At 56.8% G+C, this 16,338-nt stretch overlaps 1 protein-coding gene across 4 annotated transcripts in view; it reads left to right on the top strand.

Moving 5' to 3' along the window:
* SPNS2 (SPNS lysolipid transporter 2, sphingosine-1-phosphate) overlaps positions 1-16,094 on the top strand; it is a 37,315-nt gene extending 21,221 nt beyond the window's left edge. For 2 of the 4 annotated variants that reach the window (XM_061143167.1, XM_061143166.1), the window contains exons 3-13: positions 3,942-4,078; positions 8,081-8,232; positions 8,458-8,524; positions 10,044-10,186; positions 10,486-10,638; positions 10,764-10,953; positions 11,280-11,345; positions 13,170-13,268; positions 13,364-13,527; positions 13,834-14,004; positions 14,543-16,094. In XM_061143167.1, coding sequence (XP_060999150.1) covers positions 3,959-4,078; positions 8,081-8,232; positions 8,458-8,524; positions 10,044-10,186; positions 10,486-10,638; positions 10,764-10,953; positions 11,280-11,345; positions 13,170-13,268; positions 13,364-13,527; positions 13,834-14,004; positions 14,543-15,056 — 1,839 coding nt within the window. In that variant the 5' untranslated portion in view covers positions 3,942-3,958 and the 3' untranslated portion in view covers positions 15,057-16,094. Of the gene's footprint in view, positions 1-3,941; positions 4,079-8,080; positions 8,233-8,457; positions 8,525-10,043; positions 10,187-10,485; positions 10,639-10,763; positions 10,954-11,279; positions 11,346-13,169; positions 13,269-13,363; positions 13,528-13,833; positions 14,005-14,542 lie in introns of those variants that run through there. The other 2 variants (XM_061143168.1, XM_061143169.1) reach the window with 2 other exon arrangements.
* Positions 16,095-16,338: the final 244 nt, after the last annotated feature.

Consider the following 16,338-nt stretch of genomic DNA (forward strand, 5'->3'; position numbering starts at 1 on the left):
CTGTTCCTTCTGCTGGGTATTTGTTTTCCTCTGGTCCCTACCTGGTTGTGTTCAGGCTTCTCTGCTGGCCTGTGACATCCCTGAGGGCCAGGAGAGGTCCTTTCTCTTGTCTCCCCTGAGCAGAAGGGGAGGGCTGTCAAGATGGATTGAGTCTTCCTGCTGACCTTGGACTCCCCTGTCCCCACGGGGAAGGCCCTGAGGAACAAGGGAGGTCAAGGTCAAGAGGGTTGCTGTGTCATCTTGGGCAATTTCCTCCACCTCCCAGTGGCCCCAGCTGTAAAATGGGACGGAAGGTAGAGCTCCGGTTGGGACTCGGTGCCCTTTGGCAGGATGAGGGTGGGGAAAGGGTGTGGCTGCTTCAACAGGAGTCCATCTGCAGTCCTGGGTGCCTCCGGCCAGCCAGACGAGCATGCACAAAACCAGTGGGGAAAGTGCCAGAGGGGCTACCTTCCGGTTCCGCTGTGGACACGAGGGTAGGGTTGGACAAGGATGACTGGATGTCTGGCTGAGGACTGACCCACCTCCTTCAATCCCTCTGCACCCATCCGGTGGGGGCTTGTCTAGTGCTGCGGATCTCCCACTGCCCACTCACTAACCACCAAACCCGGTCTTAAGGGTTAGGGCCTGGTCCCCCTCCCCATCCCCATCCCCTGCTGCTCCCTCCATCACCTTCCCAGCCTGCAGCCTCATGCATCTTCCTGCTGTCCCCGACATACCCTGAACTTTCTCTGACCTTTGGAACATCAGCTGGGATCTTCTGCCTTCTCGGCCTGGCAGTCTGTAGTGTGATTTAGAGCAAGGACTTTGGAGGCAAGTTGGAGTATAAATTCTGGTTCAGCCACACACTAGCTGTGTGATATCACTCCTTTAAGCCTCTATTGTGTCTTCTGTAAGATGAAGGTAATATAATCAGATTGAGAGGATTTGTGCTTATGTCCAGGGTACATCCCTGGGCCTTGCCTAGAAGAAATGCTCTATAAATGGTAACTGCAGTTATTATTAATGATCAGCATTATGGCTCGTTAACCGTTATACAGTCATATGATTTGTAACTGATCTTTTAGTATTCTTGATTTTAAGTGTTATCATCACCAGAGTAAACTCCTATGCAGCCTTCAATGCCTAACTCTGGCATCACTGTCTCCAGGAAGCCTCCCTTCACTGTCTTGGAAGAATTTAGCCCTACTTGCTGGTCCCTTGGCATTTTAACTCTTTAAGCTGGGCAACCCGCAGATGAGGTCTACTCCTTGGTCGGACAGCGTGGGCAACTCCTACTCTGATTTTTTTTTCTGCCCACTCCCCACCTTGTAGAGAGACAGGCATAGAGGGAATGATTCTTCCTTCTTCCCTAACATGTGGAGTCCTCAGGAGACTGCAGTCTCTTTCCTACCCCTATTCTGCTCTGATCTCAGGCAGATCCTGGGAGGCAGACCCAGCAGGAACAATTCTTTTTCTAGATACAAGGAAATAATTTCTACCTTGACTGATCTAAACAAGGGCCCATTGTTGACCAAGGTTGACCCACTCTGGGCAGGGCGTGGCATTAAGCACTTTACAAGCATTATCTCAGTAGTGCCCAGAGCAAGCCGGGAGTTGCTATTTTTATCATTTCACAGATGAGGAAGTTGGCACGCCGGAGGTGGCTTAGACTCCTGAGAGTTGATTGTTAAATTTTCAGGAATTGTGTGAGCTGGTTGTTAAGCACAGACCGTTGTTAAAAACTAAATTACATCAACTTACAATTAAACAATATATTAAAAACAAAGGTAATAAACACTCAAGATTCATCACTTCCTAATTATTTTACTGCCTTGGATCTATTATCTATGTTCTTTAGGTTATTTATGTCTGTTGAATCTGGACTCATATACAGATACACAGATACTGTGTATCTCTTCTCAATTCTGATTAGGGACATCATGTTGGGAGCTTGAAATCAGGCCACATTGGGAGTATTTGCACCATGAAAACTGGCAACACTACACATCAGGGCCCGCCTCCCCTACTTTTGGAGAGACAGTTGCTAAACATTTATCAGCATACCACGGAATGAGGAACAGAGAGGTTGTGACCTGCCCAAGGTCACCCCGCTGGCAAGGAACAGAGCTGAATTTGAGCCTGGGCAGTGTGTCTGGAGCCCAGATTCTTGCACCTCTCTGCTGTGCTGATTCTGCAGCAGGCCTCCATCACCCAGTTGGGATTAAAAAGTACCCTCACACACATACACACAGTCACACTGCTCCAGCCTGCCTTTCTCCCTCCCTCTGTCTCTTCTCCTAGGGGTGCAGGCCTGTGAGAGACCAGCCAGCCCCTGTGAACATCCAACTTAGCAGTCAGAGGCCACCCTGTTTGCTTACCCGGGCTTTGTCTGGCCATCTGCCCGTCAGCTGCGGGTCCGCCTTCCAGGAGGAGGAATCGGGGGCTGCCTCTCCGCATGACCTCACGCTTACCCTGCCTTGCTGGCCTCTTCATCCCACCTGGGACCCCCAAGGCCCCTCCCATCCTGCTAGAGCCATCCCCATGGGGTCCTCTAAGACTCTGCTGCTCTCTTGTTCTGGAAGAACAAAACCAGGTCACCTCATGCCTCTGCTCAGCATCCTCTGGTGTCTTCCTCTCTCACTAGAAGCCACAGTCACCTCAGTGGGCCACAAGGCCCTACCCCATCTGGCCTTTCCTCCAGGTCCCTCTATGTCAGCTACTCTGGGTTCTCTGTCGTTCCACAAATACGCTAAGCCCACTTCTGCCCCAGGACCTTTGCATTTACTGTTCTCAATCTAATATCTGCATGATTCATCTCCTCATCTCCTCCAGGTCTTTGTTGAAATGTCACCTTCTCTGACCTTTCTATTTAAAATGTTTATGCCTGTATTCTTTCTCTTTCATGCTTTTCCTATCTCCTTTTTCTGTCCTTTCCCCCTCCTTAGCACTTGTCACCACCTGACATACTATGTTTAAAATTTTATTGTCTGTTTCTCACTAGAATGGAAACTTCAAGAGGCCAGGAATTTTTGTCTTTGTTGAATGGATGAAAGGATGGATGAATGAGCGAGTTATTGAATGAATGAATGAACAAAGAGATGACAGTGTTCCTAATTGTTAGGAAAGCCTCTGTAGCTTACTGGGAGTAGGGGTGGCTGTGTGATCAGGCCAGTGTAAGACCTGGGTTTCCAGGTTCAGTTCTGCCCTCTTTTGCTGTGTGGCCTTGGGCAGGTTCCTTTTCCTCTCTGAACCTCTTTTTCAAATATAATAAGGAGAGCAGTGTGGCAAAGAATAAGGAAGACTGGCTCAAGTCAGACAGATAGGGGGTCAAATTCCCACTGGAACATTTACTGCCGTTGGAGCTATGGGGAAGTCACTTCTCTCTGAGTGTGTGAGAGAGAGAAGTGAGATGGGGTGAGGATCAGAAGGACACACAAGATGTGATGTGGTGAACCCCTAGAACAGACCCGGGTGCATGGATGTGTTCCATGAATAAATCTTTACTCTTTTAAAAAGTGAAAGTCACTCAGTTGTGTCTGACTCTCTGCAACCCCATGGACTATACAGTCCATGGAATTCTCCAGGCCAGAATACTGGAGTGGGTAGCCATTCCTTTCTCCAAGGATTGAACCTAGGTCTCCTGCATTGCAGGCGGATTCTTTACCAGCTGAGCCACCAGGAAAGCCCAAGAACACTGGAGTGGATAGCTTAGCCCTTTTCAAGTACCCGAAGGGCTCACCTTCTGCTGGGCATTGAAGAGGATGCAATTATGTGGTCTCCTAACCCAATGGGGCTGTTCTGGCTCCCCTGGGCCCAGGCTCTGGCCGAGGCTGCCCCTCTTGGGTGGGGGCTGCTTCCTCAAAAGGCACTTGGTCTCTTGCTGGGTGATCTGAGCGGGTGGGCTCTGCCGTGGGACCCTCCCACCCCCTGCCCCACCCCTGAAACTCTCCTCTCCCATGCAGTTTTCATCTGCAGCTTCATGGTGGCCGCCCCCATCTTCGGCTACCTAGGTGACCGCTTCAACAGGAAAGTGATCCTCAGCTGCGGGATTTTCTTCTGGTCGGCGGTCACGTTCTCCAGCTCCTTCATCCCCCAGCAGGTGAGGCCTGCCCGGGCTTCCCACCCAGCATTCCCATTCCTGTGCATCCCGTCCATGTGTCCTGGTTCCTCCAGGGGGTGGCTAGTCTGACTGACCTGTCCTAGTCTAGACTGGGGTTCCAGCCTGTTGGGTTCAAGTAGAGTGGGATGAGGGGGTCTTTGGGTACTTCGATACACTGGCCTTGCTGATGGGCTTTCCCTGTGCTGGCCTTGAGCTGAAGGACTCGTAGCCTGGTGGGACATCTTAACTCTCCCTGAGCTGCTTCTGATTTGCAGAGAATGTGAGGAACGGGGGGAAGCAAGTCGGGCCAAGGAGTCAGGACCTTGGGTTCTAGTCTTGGCTCTGCTGTCATCTTGCTGCGAGACTCTAGATATATCGCAACCTTTCTCTGGGCCTCACACAGTTTGCTCTTTGTCCAGTGACCAGCCGGCTCCCTGAATCAAAGTCCTCCAGAAATAAACATCAGTTCAACATAGGGAAGTTGTTTCTGACTTGGCTCCCACAGTTCAGGGTTTGAAGATCCCAGTTCTGTGGCCCATTCAGCTTTGTGATCTGGAGAAACTTGCTTTACTTCTCTGAGCCTCAGTTTCCTCACTTTAATAGGGGGATAGCACTTCTCAGCTTGAAGGGCTGTTGTGAGAAGTAACTGGACTGGTGGATGTCCATACCCTGGCACATACATGGAAGGTGTTCAACACATTTTTATTTCTGTTCTTTCTTCCAAAGAGGAGATATGTTGCTCTGATAGGTAGTGAGTGTCCTGTCACTAGGGGTGTTCAAACAGAGGAAGGACAATCACATGATGGCTATTGTAGATGGAGATAGAGGAAGAAGGGGGATAATCAGGTCTTATCCTCAGGGAGTTTCCAGCCTAGGGGACAAAAGAGGAGTCCCTGGCTGTGGGGGCATACAGGCTGGGGGTGGGAAGATGTGACAGGAGCTCCCACATTCAGACTTTCAAGATATGCAAAGTGCTGAAAGTGCTCACTGGAGAGAGCAGTCTTTGACATCTGTGTAGTCAGGGAAGACTTCCTGGAGGAGGTGGCACTTGAGCTGGGCAGGCAAGACAGGCAGGTTTGGCCTTTTGGCGAAGATGGCACGGGCTGAGGGAGCAGTCCTATGGAGGCATAAATGGTGTAGAGTGTTGACAGATCAAGGAGGAGAGTGCTTTGATTGGAGAGGAAGGCAGGGACCAAGTCATGGAGAGCCTTGACTGCCAAGTTGGGAGGCCTGAACTTCTTTCTGGGACCCTGGGAGAGAGTCTGAAGAAGGGAAGGGTGAGTTAGATTTACACTTTTTGAGAGGAGGTTGGAGGTGAGGGCAGAGAGAACTGGTAGATTTGGGGGTTCCAGCTTTGCTTCATGGGACAACTTCAAGGAGGAGGGTCAGGTCAGCTAAGCTCCAGACATAGAGCATCAGGTAGAGCCTGATGGCCACAGTCAAAAATGGGGAATGGACCAGAAGAAACTCCTGGGCACCCCCCTGGGTCTTGTCCTGCCCACGAGGCTGCTTCTGGGATTGACCAGTGAGTCTAGGACCATGATGTCAAGTCTGGGCACCGTTCTGGGTGTGTGGAAGGAAAGGAGAGCTGGGGGGAGAAGATGAACAGAGGCGGGGGGAGAAACAGACGGGTCACCCCCAATTCATCTCTAAATTCACTGCAATCATGTTCTGAGTCCCATGGGGTTTTTGGTGGACCTTGGCAATGTGATTCTGAAGTTAATTTGGCAGAGAAAATGCCCAGGAACAGCCAAGAGCATTGTGAAAATAACAGTGAAAGGGGCCTTGCCCCATTAGTTATCACAGCATGGCTATTCTAACTGAAACAGCAGAGGGATAAACTAAGAGATCGAGGAAACAGAGTCCTCCTTTTCATGGGAGAATGAAAGTTGCATCTCAAATAAATGGTGTTGGGAGAACTGGGTGTCCATCTGGATGGAAGATAAAGTACGGTCTGTATTTCTAACCACACTTCAAAATAAATCCCAGATAGATGAAAGTAAAGTTAAAAGCAAACTATAAAAATCAACAGGAAAAAGACAAATAGCTCAGTAAAAAAATAGGCAAGAATAGTGAGAGGCAATTCCTGAGGAAGATCCCCAAAGGGCAATGTATGTAGGAAGAGATGATGCTTGGCTTCGAGAGTAACGAGGGCACTGCAAATTAAAACAACAATGAGATGCCATTTCACACCCATCAGATTGGCAGCAATTAAAAAGGCTGACAATACCAAGTGTTATTAAAGCTGCTGGTGGGAGTGTAAATTGGGAGTGCCTCTTTGAAGAGCAAAGTGGCAGGATTTTATAATATTCTGTGTACACCCCAGAGCCCTGCCTTCTACTTCGAAGTATATGCCGAAGAGAGAAACTCCACCTCATGGACAAAGTGACGGGTGCATGCAAGGACGTCTGTCGTAGTTTTGTAATAGAAAAAAAGAGACAGGGAGAGAGAAGACAAATAGTCTAAATGATCATGACTAGGGGGATGCCCAGATAGAATGGGGTGTATTCATGCTATGAGATTCTTGGCAGCAAATGAATGAACTCCGTCTACATTTACCAGCTGAAATGGGTTTCCAAAAGATGAAGGGAAAAAAAGCAAGTTGTGGGACAAGATGCAGGGAGAAAAACATGGTCATTTGATGTTTTTTTGAAAGCACACAGGGGACACTGAATGTTGTCCCCTGGTATGTGTACACACAGGCAAAGGTAGAAGTCATGACAAATGCACGAGATATCCAGTTCCACGGGGAGGAGTGAAGATCAATGGGATCCTTTGTCAAAGAGGTCTTATCTGCCTGCTCTTGTAATGGAGGAGAACAGGACATCATTCCCATTTTCTTTCTCTTTCTAAAATAAACACAAAAGATAAGAGAATATATATATATAAATTTTTTTTTGTTGTTGTTGTTGTTCTGGGATGGACTAGCCCTTCCTGAGCAAGATGTGAAATTCAGAAACCATTAAGGGGAAATCAGCAGCTGGGACAGCATTGAATTAAATAACACAAAGCTTCTGTGTGATGAAACTCCCGGTAAAAAAGTGGAAAGAAAGATGATGGTGGAAAATATTTGTGACCTATCTAATAAACGTCGATTCCCATGATATATAAGAAGCTAACAGAAACCAATGCAAGACAGACAAAGAATCCAACAGAATCCAACAGAAAACTAGGCAAAGGCTGTGGGCAGCTGATTCCCAGGGAAAGCAGCACAGGCAGGGGGCCAGGGGAAGGAAGATGGAGAGTGAAAGGGTGAATGAACTATGGAAACGAGAGGCACAGAGATGGGTGGGCAGGACCAGCGATGCGGAGAGAGGGCTGGGAAAGTGATGGAGATGGAGAGCGGGAAACGGAGACCCGGAGGAGGGCTGGATGTGGGCGATGCTGGGCCGGATGGGTGGGCAGGGTGGGGCCGGGGGAAAATGACCAGGCTTGGTTCTCAGGCCCTGGGCAGCTGGGGGGATGCAGGGGCTGGGTCCACATCAAAGCGGGTAGGACCACTGGCAGCTGGCACGGCCCCACCCTTTCCGGCTCAGCTGGGCTCTGCTCTTTGATGTGTGGTGGGGGAGGGGTGCCGAGCCCACTGGGCTCGCCCTGCCCGCTCCTGGTGTACACTGGGTCCTCAGTGCCGCCAGGGTCAGCCCAGCGGCCCTGGCGGGGGATGGGACTCAGAGTGGGGCTGGCTTGAGGCTCCCGCGGTGGGGTCAGAACCCAGGGAGGAAGGCTCCTAATCGGTGGGGCTGGCAGTGGAGACAGAGGCTGTTGCTCCTGCCACACCTACAACTCTCAGCCCATGAAGGTCCAGCTCCATCCCAGTCCTGGGCCCAGTCGGACCCACTATTCAGAGGCGGAAACTAAGACGAAGTGGTCCAGGGTGTAGTTGTTGCTCAGGCTCCATCCTGGCTCCGCGGCCCTGCAGGGGGTGGGCAGCAAAGCAGGGACCAAGGATGAGCAGGCAGAGGAGCAGGACGGTCCCCCGGCAGCCTGTGCCCCCTCCCACAGCACTTCTGGCTGCTGGTCCTCTCCCGCGGGCTGGTGGGCATCGGCGAGGCCAGCTACTCCACCATCGCGCCCACCATCATCGGTGACCTCTTCACCAAGAACACGCGCACACTCATGCTGTCTGTCTTCTACTTCGCCATCCCGCTGGGCAGGTGAGGGATCTGGGCAGGGTCCCCTTGGATTTCTGACCATCCGCTCTCCTTGACGTCTGGCTCTCTGTGACCCAAACATGCGGGCGGTCAGCGTTGGAAGCCGCCGGGACCAGCTCCCTGGCTGGCTGAGGGGGTGTTGGGGTGGGGCAGGGCTGGGGGCCTCCTAGACTGGTGAGCATCCCCTGACCCCCACACCCCTGCCTGATTATGCTGCTTTCTCTGCAGCGGCCTGGGCTACATCACCGGCTCCAGCGTGAAGCAGGCAGCCGGAGACTGGCACTGGGCCTTGCGGGTAAGGACACCTCCCCCAGACCAGCTCTTGCCCAGGGTCACCCAGAGATTCGGGGACAGAGCCCAGGCCCGGCCCCCTAGCTTTGCACCTTGCGGACCTGGGCTCTTCTCCATGAGCCCACTTTGAGGTGTCAGGGAGCCAGACTTGTCCCCGCCACCCTCAGGGGCCGCAGTCTGTGAGGACGAAGGAAATTCCAGGTTCATGGTGGCACTTCCTGGTTCGAGCCGGGGGGTGGGGGGGCACTGTGCCAGGGTGGGACTGAGACACCCGTGCGGGGCCGCTTCCTGCCCTGCCGGAGGATTCAGCACAAGTGTGCCAAGGCCCCAGGACGGTGCAATCAGAGGAAACAGAGATCCCCAGTCTTGCGAAGGAGAGGAAGCTTAAGACAAAGTGTTTTTTCCTCAAAAGCAGGAAGGAAGCAGCCTCCGTGGAATTTTTTGATGGGGGGTGGGGGGAGACGGCAAATGGAGAGGAACTTCCCAGCCCACGGGCTCCCAGGCCTGGTGGGGGTGGGTATAGATTTCCCTGTTCTCATGAGCCGGTGGAGGAGCTGGCGGATTGGAATCCAGGCTCCCAAGATGTGCTCCTTCCATCCGGAGAGAGGCCTGGGGCCTTGGAGATTCTGTTCTTGACACTGGGCAGGATGCAAGGAAGACCCAGAGGGGCCCCCGAGCCTCTGTTCTCCTGGGACCCCCATGCTGCTGCGGCTGCTCAGTCACTTCAGTTGTGTCCAACTCTGTGTGACCCTGAGGACTGCAGCCTGCACCTCTGTCCGTGGGATTCTCTAGGCAAGAGTACTAGAGTGGCTTGGCATGCCTCCTCCAGGGATCTTCCCAATCCGGGGATCAAACCCAGGTTGCCTCATTGTAGGCAAATTCTTTACTGCTGAGCCATCCACATGGGCCCCTTCCAAATGGTCACCTACTTGATATATTAGCTGGAAGTTTCATGCCCAACCAGTCCCTTCTCAGTGCCCACCCTCCCCAGGGAGAGGAGCTGGCCTGAGAAACTTTCCCAGACCCAGGGAGGTGGGTAAGAGCTGGTATCTGGCCCCTGACCCCAGTAACTCTCCTAGTTCTCATCCGCCCACCTACCTGTCTTCCTTTTGTTCCATCCATCACCCATCCATTTATCCATCCTCCTGTGTTTCCATGTGTTAATTCATCCACCCAGCAATCCATCCATCCGAGCATTCATCCATCTGTCTGTCTCTCTATTTAGCAATCTATCCTCCTTCCTTCCTCCATTCTGACCATCCCTCCCTCCTTCCCTTTCACTTTCGGTCCCCTCTCCCATCCTACCCGTAGTCTGGACAGCCCATTTGGAGCCCACCAGCCCTTTGTGCTGGCATCACCCCTGGTGACTTTGCCCAATCTGGAAGACTGGGCAGATATGAGCCCAGAGGAGGAGCCCGGGGCCCAGAGAAGGCATGGCTGGCCTGGTACCCCTTCCCAGTGCCAAAGAGAGACAAAGACTCTGGGGCCCTGGTGTCCTAACTTGGTGCACCCTGCCCCACCAGGTGTCCCCCATCCTGGGCATGATCACAGGAACGCTCATCCTTGTCCTGGTCCCGGCCACGAAGAGGGGCCACGCTGACCAGCTTGGGGGGCAGCTCAAGGCACGGACGTCATGGCTCCGGGACATGAAGGCCCTGATCCGCAAGTGAGTGTGTCTGAGAGGGGTCCAGTGGGAAGAGGGAGGGGTTCTGAGATGAGAGGACGTTCCCCCCTCGCCTGCTTGGCCAGACTCCCTGGAATCTCCACTGTTGACAGTGCTGAGACCATTAGTGTTTATGATTCCTGAAGCCAGAGCCCTCAGCCCCGGAGCCTGCAGGGAAGGTGTCTGAGGCCTTCTGCCCTTGGGGGGAGGGTGTGAGGGCGGAAAGCCTGCCTCCTGGGCCCTGCCAGCTGCAGGGGTGCCAGCCCGCCCCGCTCAGTGTCGCTGCCCCGGCCTCTCTCCAGCCGCAGCTACGTCTTCTCCTCCCTGGCCACGTCGGCCGTGTCCTTCGCCACAGGGGCCCTCGGCATGTGGATTCCGCTCTACCTGCACCGCGCCCAAGTCGTGCAGAAGACGGCAGAAACCTGCAGCAGCCCGCCCTGTGGGGCCAAGGACAGGTGGGGCCGGGCCCGGGGGTCGGTGCCAGGGGGCAGGCGGGGGGTGGATGGTGAGGGATGTGGTCAGCCCCCATACCCCAGCTCTGCCCCCTTAACCCACGCCCCACTGTCCTCTGTCTCTGCAGCCTCATCTTTGGGGCCATCACCTGCTTCACGGGTTTTCTGGGTGTGGTCACGGGGGCAGGAGCCACGCGCTGGTGCCGCCTGCGGACCCAGAGGGCCGACCCGCTGGTGTGCGCTGTGGGCATGCTGGGCTCTGCCATCTTCATCTGCCTCATCTTCGTGGCCGCCAAGAGCAGCATCGTGGGGGCCTATGTGAGTGCAGGGGGTGGGTGCAGGGGCTCTGAAACAGGAAATGTGGGGGTGGGAGGTGCTCCCCCCCCCCCCCCCCCCCACCAACTGGATGCTCCAGTCCTTTGTCCCTGCTCTGACCAGGGCTCTGGGTGCCCTTCAGGGCTGTGGGCCTGGCTTGAAGCCTGTAGATTATCCACAGATTTCCCAGGAGCCTGACTGCCAGGAGTTGAGGGGGAGGCTTGTTGGGGGCTGCCTGCCAGCAGCCAGGGTGCAGGGAGCAGCCTGGGAGCGATGGTGGGTAGAGCGCCCCCTGATGGTTGTTCTGGTCTTCTCCCGACCCTGGACAGATCTGCATCTTCGTAGGGGAGACGCTGCTGTTTTCTAACTGGGCCATCACCGCGGACATCCTCATGGTGAGGCAGGCCATGGCTGACCGCTCAGGGCAGCTGGGGAGGGCGGGTGAAGGGGTGGGAGAGCTGGCAGGACTTGTGAAGGGAGACAATGGGGATTTTGGGGGGTCTGCATTGGGCCAGGGCCTGGAATCAGAGGGTTGAGCAGGCAGAAGGGAGGGAATGTGGGGACTGGGTGCAGAAGGGTAATGTCTGCAGGCCTAGGTTTGTGGCTGGGAGGCTGGCAGTGCCAGGCTGGCACCAGCGTGGTGCTGTCTGCCAGTGCTCCACCCCCAGGGTCTGAGCTCCCGTGGACTCAGACCTCCGGGTCCCGGGCGCGCCTGCCCGATGCCTGCGGCTGAGCTGGGTGGACAGAGGCTGTCTTCACGGGGCCAACAATGGGCTCCAGACCAGCCAACCAGGGACAAAGGGCTGTCTGAGTGGTGGCAGGGATTTGTGTCCTTGGGCAGGGACAGGAGCAGTCTAGGAGGGACCCGGAGGGGCCTGTAGCCTTGATAACAGGCAGCAGTCTGGGGGTGGTGGTTGGAGATGGGGTGACAAGTGGTCCTGACCGCAGGGATCCTCCAAGTCCGGGCAAGGAGAGGGTTGGGAGGAGGGTATGCGGGGGACGGGTGGTGGGGAGCATCTGGGAGGGGCTGGGGGTGGGACCCTGGGGGGAAGGGAGGAGGAAGGACTCCTCAGGGGCCACCTTCAGGGCACTTGGGGTTTGTTGTCAGAGTACGGGTCAGCCTAGGAGGTCAGATTCTGCCTGGGTGTCGGGCCCCTGCCATCTCTCCTCCTCCAGGAAGCCTGCCTTGCCTCACCCGAGCTTCCCTGCAAATCTGCTTCACCCAGGGTTGTCTCCCCTGACTAACCCCAGCCCATGGCTAGAAGGGTGGGAGGTCTGACTCAGCTCTGCACCTCAGCATGGTGCTAGGCATGGGTGGCAGGGGTGGGGGGGGGGGGTCACCGCACACGCGGGAGTGACGGTTAGAGTGAGACTGAATTAAGTGCCCTTGGAGGTAGGCAGGACCCCTGCTCTGCCTCTACCCCCAGGGGCAGCCCCAGCTGCTGACAGGGTTTGGGTCCCAGGGAAATTGTGTCCCATTTTATTAAGTGTCACAGCTAAGTGACTAATTATTCCTGGAAACGGGGCCATGCAATCGAGGTCTCCCCTCCCCCCGCCCCCAGTAACTGGGTGCCTGGTGGGCACTAGCTGCTGTCATAGTCTGTCCACAAAGGGTGGGGTTCTGGGGCAGGGGGCTGCCCAGGGCACCCTCTGCTCCTCTGCCACCAGCCCTTCTGTCTGGCCTTGGCCCACCCAGCTTTAGAGCTGTGGCCCCTTGTGGGTCAGGACCTGCTTGGTCTAGGTGGGAAGGTGGATTTTGGGGGCCCAGGGGCTCTGGCAGTCGGTGCTGGGGGTGAAAGTGGAGGTTCTTCCAGGCAGGGTCCTCTTCACCAGCATCGCCCATCTCAGTCAGCCTGGGCCTCGGCAGGGCAGCCAGGATGGGTCTTTCTCCTGCGGGGGAGGTGAGGGCAAGCCTGAGGCTGGGGTTCTGGTCCCAGGGCGGCCGTGGGCCATCTCTGTGCCTCTGGGCCTCGGTTTGCCCATGACCGGTGCGCTTGGCTCCCTGGCAAGGGCCAAGTGCAGGTGCTCAGGCAGTGTGGACTCAGGAGCTGGGGGAGCGGGTGGGGAAGAGAGGAGGGCCCAGGAGAGCAGTGTGTGAGGACCCTGGGGCGGGACTGCGTGGGAGGCCACGGGAGCTGCAGAAGTGTCGGGCCCCCTGGGGTGAGGCCAGGTGGGTGCACCTGGCTCTCCTGGCCTCTGACCTGCCACCTCTTGCGCAGTATGTGGTCATCCCCACCAGGCGGGCTACTGCCGTGGCCCTGCAGAGCTTCACCTCCCACCTACTGGGGGACGCCGGAAGCCCCTACCTCATTGGCTTTGTGAGTACCAGGGACTGGAGGGGCAGGGATGGGTGGTTCGGGGGGCTTCGGGAGGAGGCCCCACCCTGACATCCACTGGCTCCCCCACCCCCCAGATCTCTGACCTGATCCGCCAGAGCACCAAGGACTCCCCGCTCTGGGAGTTTCTGAGCCTGGGCTACGCCCTCATGCTCTGCCCCTTCGTCGTGGTCCTGGGTGGCATGTTCTTCCTGGCCACCGCGCTCTTCTTCCTCAGCGACCGTGCCAAGGCTGAGCAGCAGTGAGTTGGCAGCGTGGGTGGGGGTGGGCCTGCTGCGGCTGTGACAGGGTGAAGTGGGTGGGTTTACCTGGCAGATGAGGTCCCCGCCTCCAAGAGGTGCGGCCTGCATCACTAGTGGGAGCCCACGGTGGCCCCAGGGTTTGTGTGGTGGGTCTAGACAGAGTGTCTCTGGAATGAATGGTTTTCAGGGCTGGGGCTCTGCCCCTTCGTTTTCCTCTCATCGTCTGACTTCTTTCTCCTCTCCTCTTTACTCCCCTCTCTCTCTCTCCCCTCTCCCCACTCCTGGGCTCTCCCACCTCCCCCTGGGGCTGACGAGGTCCCTGCCCAGCACGTCCGGCCCGCCGGCCCCCGCGATGCGATGCTCCAGAGCAGTGCCCGGGCCCGGCCCCCGCTGATGTGCCACCTTGACCCCCGCCCGTCTCTCCCCCAGGGTGAACCAGCTGGTGATGCCTCCCGCATCCGTGAAAGTCTGAGGCAGTGAGTGCGGGTTGGGTGGGTGGTGGGGCGCTTCTTGCGGGAGGGAAGGGGTGGGGATCTCGGAGTGGGGAGCTGTGCAGAGGAATATTCTAGACTCCCTGTGAGTCGCCTCCTGCCTGAGCACATCCCAGCCCTGGGACTGGTCCTCTTCCTCCAGTAATGTTGCCTGGATTGACCGGTAGACCCACGGATGGGGGGGGCGGACAGGCTCCCTCTTCCAGTAAATCAGCTCCCCCTTCCTTCCTCAGAAGGGCTGGGGGCACAGGTCAGGGTGGGGACTGGCCAGGAACTCCCTGCTGTTCCGGGTTCCATCCTCCCAAATCCTCCTGGAGGTGCCAGAGCCTGACTCCTACTTGGACCTTCCTCTGGGCCTGGCCTCCGGGGGCCTCAGCTTCCCAGCAGAGCAAAGTCCAAGGTCACTGCCCCCACGCCTTGGCCGTGGCAGATCTGCTGTCCCTGCCAGTGGGGCCCAGAGGGAGGATCCGGAGGGGAGTCCTGGATTGGGCGTTGCACCTGACCTCTGACCCCCTCCCTCCAGGTGCCGCTGGGATAATGAAGGACCCCGACTCCTGCCTAGTCTGGGAGGTGTCCCCCGGCACCCTGGCCCTGCCAGGCTGTCCCGAAGCTTCCCTTGTGACCCACAGCGGGGCACCCACCAGCTCTGGTCTGGTACTGCTGAGTGGCAGTGGCTCCAAGAAGCTATGTCCTCAACTAAGCTGGAAGGCTGTGTGTGCTGGAGCCATGCCCTGGGACAGGCCGCCCCCAGGCCCCGGTTTGGGCCACAGGGGCCCTGGGGTCCTGGAAGAAGACAGCCCCCCATGGGTGTGTGGGGAGAGGTTGGCCTGTCCCCAGCTTATGTGATCCTGGGGCAGTCTCTGCCTTCCCCAGACCCTGGGGCCAGGGGACTGGACTTTCCCACACAGCTTGCTGGGCAAGGTGCTGGCTGCAGCTTTGAAGACCCAACAGCCCCTGGACTACACGGAGAGGAGGGGGTCCAGGCCTCAGGGCGGCACTTCTGGCTCCCCAAGGGCGGGGTGCATGAGGACCTCTGACCTTGAGGACATTGGACTCAACCCGGCCAAGAGCTGGGCACCCAAGCTGCTGGCGCTTCCCAGCCTGGCTGGTCACTCTGGAGGGTACTGGGGCTGGCTGGAGCCCGGAGGTCTCCCAGGTGGGGGACCACGCTGACAGGGAGCTGGCGTCACCGGGAGTGAAGGCCCTGGTGGCAGCGACGTACCACCTGTGCCCCATGCTTGAGAGCTTTGGGGCTTCCCCGCCCCTACAGGGTTCCTTGGATCCACTGAAGCACCCCCACTGTCCATCCCCACAGAAGCCAGGAACTGACTCCTGCCCCCAGGCTGGGCCCCTTCCAGGGGCAGCGCCCAGGGGAGTATTCCCAGAATCCGTGGGGCAGTAGCCAGGGCTCTGGCTGCCAGAGGAAGCGGCCATCCTCCAGGCTTCCTGTCCCTGGGCAGAGCCTGGTGGAGGCTGAGGTGCATCGGGAGAGGCCAGCACTCAAGAGTCACCTCCCTGCGCATGTCAGCCACTCAGTTCACACGTTTCCATGTGGCCCAGACCCCCCTCCCCGCCCGACCACCAGGGTACAGCTGCCAACTTCACATCAGACCCCCTCCCCCGCCCCTGCTTGCCCCGCTCTGCTCCACACTCCCTCCCCACCACATCAAGGTGGTTCTGGTCTGGTGGGTCCCGTGGGGCTGGCAGGAGATCCTAAGAGCCAGCCAGCTTAGTGCTCTCTGCTCAAGTTACTGGTTGGCGTGGCTTCAGGGGTGGGTAAGTTGGTGGAGCACCCACTCCCCACCAAGCTCTGGGGTACCCTGGGAGGGGGGCTTAACCAGGGGGTGGGATTCCCCCGAAGACCAGCCTGGCCTCCACTCCCACCCCGGCCTCAGCCCGGGGCCCCAGCGATGTTTTCTTGTTGTACAAGAACCAGGTCCAAGTGCTGCTTCCTCTTCCTTCCGGAAGCCAAACTGCTCCTTTATTTTTTAGAGCTGCTGATTGTGAATCTCAGAGTCTTAAGAGAGAAGCCAAATATATTCCTCTTGTAAATGAAGAAATAAAGCTATTTAAGTCATGCCCTGGTGGCTCCCGCAGCAAAGCAGCCTGGAGGGGTGGGGGTGGGGGTCACGAGGTGTGGTCACACTTGTACTCAACCCACATAGACACCAGAGCCCTGGGCCTGGCCCACAGCATCTGGGAGCCAAGGTCCCAAGGGTGTTCTGTGCTTGAGAGCAGCAGCGGGGCCCAGCTTAAGGCTGGGGTCTCTCAGGCCATGCCTGCTGCAGCAGACCCACTACCCCCAGCATGGAAGGTAGA

This window comes from Dama dama, chromosome 5 (assembly GCF_033118175.1).
Source record: "Dama dama isolate Ldn47 chromosome 5, ASM3311817v1, whole genome shotgun sequence".
NCBI lineage: Eukaryota > Metazoa > Chordata > Mammalia > Artiodactyla > Cervidae > Dama > Dama dama.